The sequence below is a fragment of the Morone saxatilis genome, unplaced genomic scaffold, assembly GCF_004916995.1.
Source record: "Morone saxatilis isolate NCDOM2014 unplaced genomic scaffold, NCSU_SB_2.0 Contig6, whole genome shotgun sequence".
Classification (NCBI taxonomy): Eukaryota; Metazoa; Chordata; class Actinopteri; family Moronidae; genus Morone; species Morone saxatilis.
In genome coordinates, this window is record NW_023340206.1 from 13,922,263 (window position 1) to 13,924,826 (window position 2,564).

The 2,564-nt window shown below is 49.1% G+C and overlaps 1 protein-coding gene across 1 annotated transcript; it reads left to right on the forward strand.

Moving 5' to 3' along the window:
• Nucleotides 1-75: 75 nt before the first annotated feature.
• On the forward strand, nt 76-1,431 carry LOC118340096 (E3 ubiquitin-protein ligase TRIM63-like). Its single transcript, XM_035677956.1, has one exon. It carries the CDS (start codon nt 173-175, stop codon nt 1,193-1,195), a length of 1,023 nt encoding a protein of 340 aa, XP_035533849.1. The 5' UTR covers nt 76-172; the 3' UTR covers nt 1,196-1,431.
• The last annotated feature ends 1,133 nt before the right edge of the window (nt 1,432-2,564 follow it).

Below are 2,564 nucleotides of genomic sequence, written 5' to 3' on the forward strand. Positions count from 1 at the left end.
ATTTTCTCCACATCAGTGTGACAAACAGCCGGCCTGGGGGGTGGGGGGTATCCGTCCCCTGGGGGTATAAAGGCCGGAGGGCTTCGGACGCTGGCAGATTGAAATAAACCACAGAGGAAGACACACAGCGTGAGGTACACAGACAGTGAAGGACCAGAAGAAGAAGAAGAAGATGGACATTCAGACGGGTCAGCTGGTGCGTCCTGTCAGCGCCATGGAGAGTATGGAGAAGCAGCTCAGCTGTCCGATCTGCTTAGAGATGTTCACCAAGCCGGTGGTCATCCTCCCCTGCCAGCACAACCTGTGCCGCGGCTGCGCCAACGACCTCTACGAGTCCAGGAACCCCTACCACTACTCCGGGGGAACCTTCCGCTGCCCCACCTGCCGATTCGAGGTGATTCTGGACCGACACGGCGTCTACGGGCTGCAGAGGAACCTGCTGGTGGAGAACATAATCGACATTTACAAGCAGCAGCAGGAGAGCCGGGGGGACGACAGTGAGGACCCCCCCCTGAAGGACAAAGACACCAAGGAGCCCATGTGTAAGGAGCACGAGGAAGAACGCATCAACATCTACTGCGTCAGCTGCCAGATTCCCACCTGCTCCATGTGCAAGGTGTTTGGCCAGCACAAAGACTGCGAGGTGTCGCCGCTGCACGCCATCTACCAGAGCCAGAAGAATGAGCTGCGCTCGGCCGTGGAGCTGCTCGCCGCAGGAAACAGCTGCGTCCAGGCCGTCGTGGCGCAGATGGACGACATGTGTAAGCTGATCCAGGAGAACGGAGAGCTGAAGAAGAGGCGGCTGGGTGAGAGCTTCGACCTGCTGTACGCCATCCTGGAGGAGCGTAAAGGCCAGCTGCTGGAGCAGATCGGCCAGGTGGAGCAGGACAAAGTGTCCGCGCTCAGAAAGCTGGCGGAGCAGTACAAGCAGCAGCTGCAGCTCAGCAACCAGCTGCAGGAGAAACTGTCGCAGAGCGTGCAGTCCTGCAGCGCCGCAGAGTTCCTCCTCACCGCCAAGCAGCTGCAGGAGGAGGCCCGACAGGCGGCCAGCGCGGCTCAGCTGAAGAGGCCCGAGCCGGGCTACGAGAGCATGGAGCACCTGAGCCTGGACACCCAGGAGGCCGAGGCCGTTCTTGCTAGAATGGACTTCAGACAGGGGGGCGAGGAGGAAGACCAGGACGCTGACAGAAAGTAACAACAGTAAGAAACCTGTCAGAGGACTCAACGTTGACGAGACGTGCAATCTTTTGGGAAAGTTTTTTACTTGTGACTTTTTATACTTTTCTATTTTTCAATGTTTTTGTCTCTCGTTCTTCAGACAAAGTCTGGAGAGAGAGTTACTTTATTGTCTCTTTGTACAACTGGAAACTTGAACTGCAGACTCTGCTGTAACTTTTGAAGGTGTGAATAAAGTTTTGATTTGATTCTTAACTGTTTTATTGTCCTCGTCATTAATAAAGTTTTATTTCGGTCTCCTCGCCCTTTCTAAGGGACTCTCCCAGCCTCACACTGAGCATGTTGTCCTATATTTACTGGGGTCCCTGAACGCCTCCTGGCCTTACTTAGTCTGTAAACGGAGGTTATTTTTACTGAGTGGTGAGAGGACGGGAATAGCTCTGTCTAAGGGGGGGGGGGTTTCAGGAGGGTCTTGTTTCTGACCCTGCTGGAGTGAGGTATGCTGGGAAACAGACTGAGGCTGTCATCAGGGCTGTTTGTGGATGTGAAGAGGACGAAGAGGTCGACCTGAATGTCACATCACACTCAGTTTGATAAGAGTATGAAGTGATAACCGTAGACTGTCCTCGTCAGTGACAAAGACAAGGTCGACTGAGTCTGTATTTATCTGTTTATCTGTTTATATATTTATATGTTTAACATTAATAATAATACATTTATTCATTTATTAGCTATGAGTCGAATGAGAGAGCTGCACTGTAAACTGGAGTTAAAAAATGTAATGTAAAAGTTGAAAACTCGTACTGTCTTCACTGAATGTTTCAGGTCGAACTGACGTCTGATGTTTTGTTGACAGAATTTACTTTCAGAAACATGTTTTGTGCTGAATCATGATTCCGGCTGCAGTAATACAGAGCTGGTGGTAGTTTTGTGCTGAATCATGCTGCTGGCTGCAGTATTATGGAGCTGATGGTATTTATACCCGAGTGCTGAGTCGCCTTCAGAAATAAAGTCTGACACAAAGATGTTAAAGTGTCTCTGAGATCATCGACTCGTCTTTATTTAGACTCACTTTGTGCTTTATTGCTTCTAACCTGATCTATCAGTGACTGTATTATATTTCATATTGATCAATAACAGCAGAGAACAGCTGATCAACTGATCAATGAACACAAACAGTGAACTCAGTCACTGCAGGAAGTTTGATTATTTGATCAGAGATGAGGTTTCCTGATATATTGATCCATTCTCTCTCTGTATTCTGTATTTTTATCATTTTAACAATCAAACTTAATATTCTTCTTTCTGACAGATTCACTGTTTATTGATCGATCAGCTGTTTGCTTTCTGATGCAGGACGAGGCTGTTGATCAGAGACTGAAGCTCTG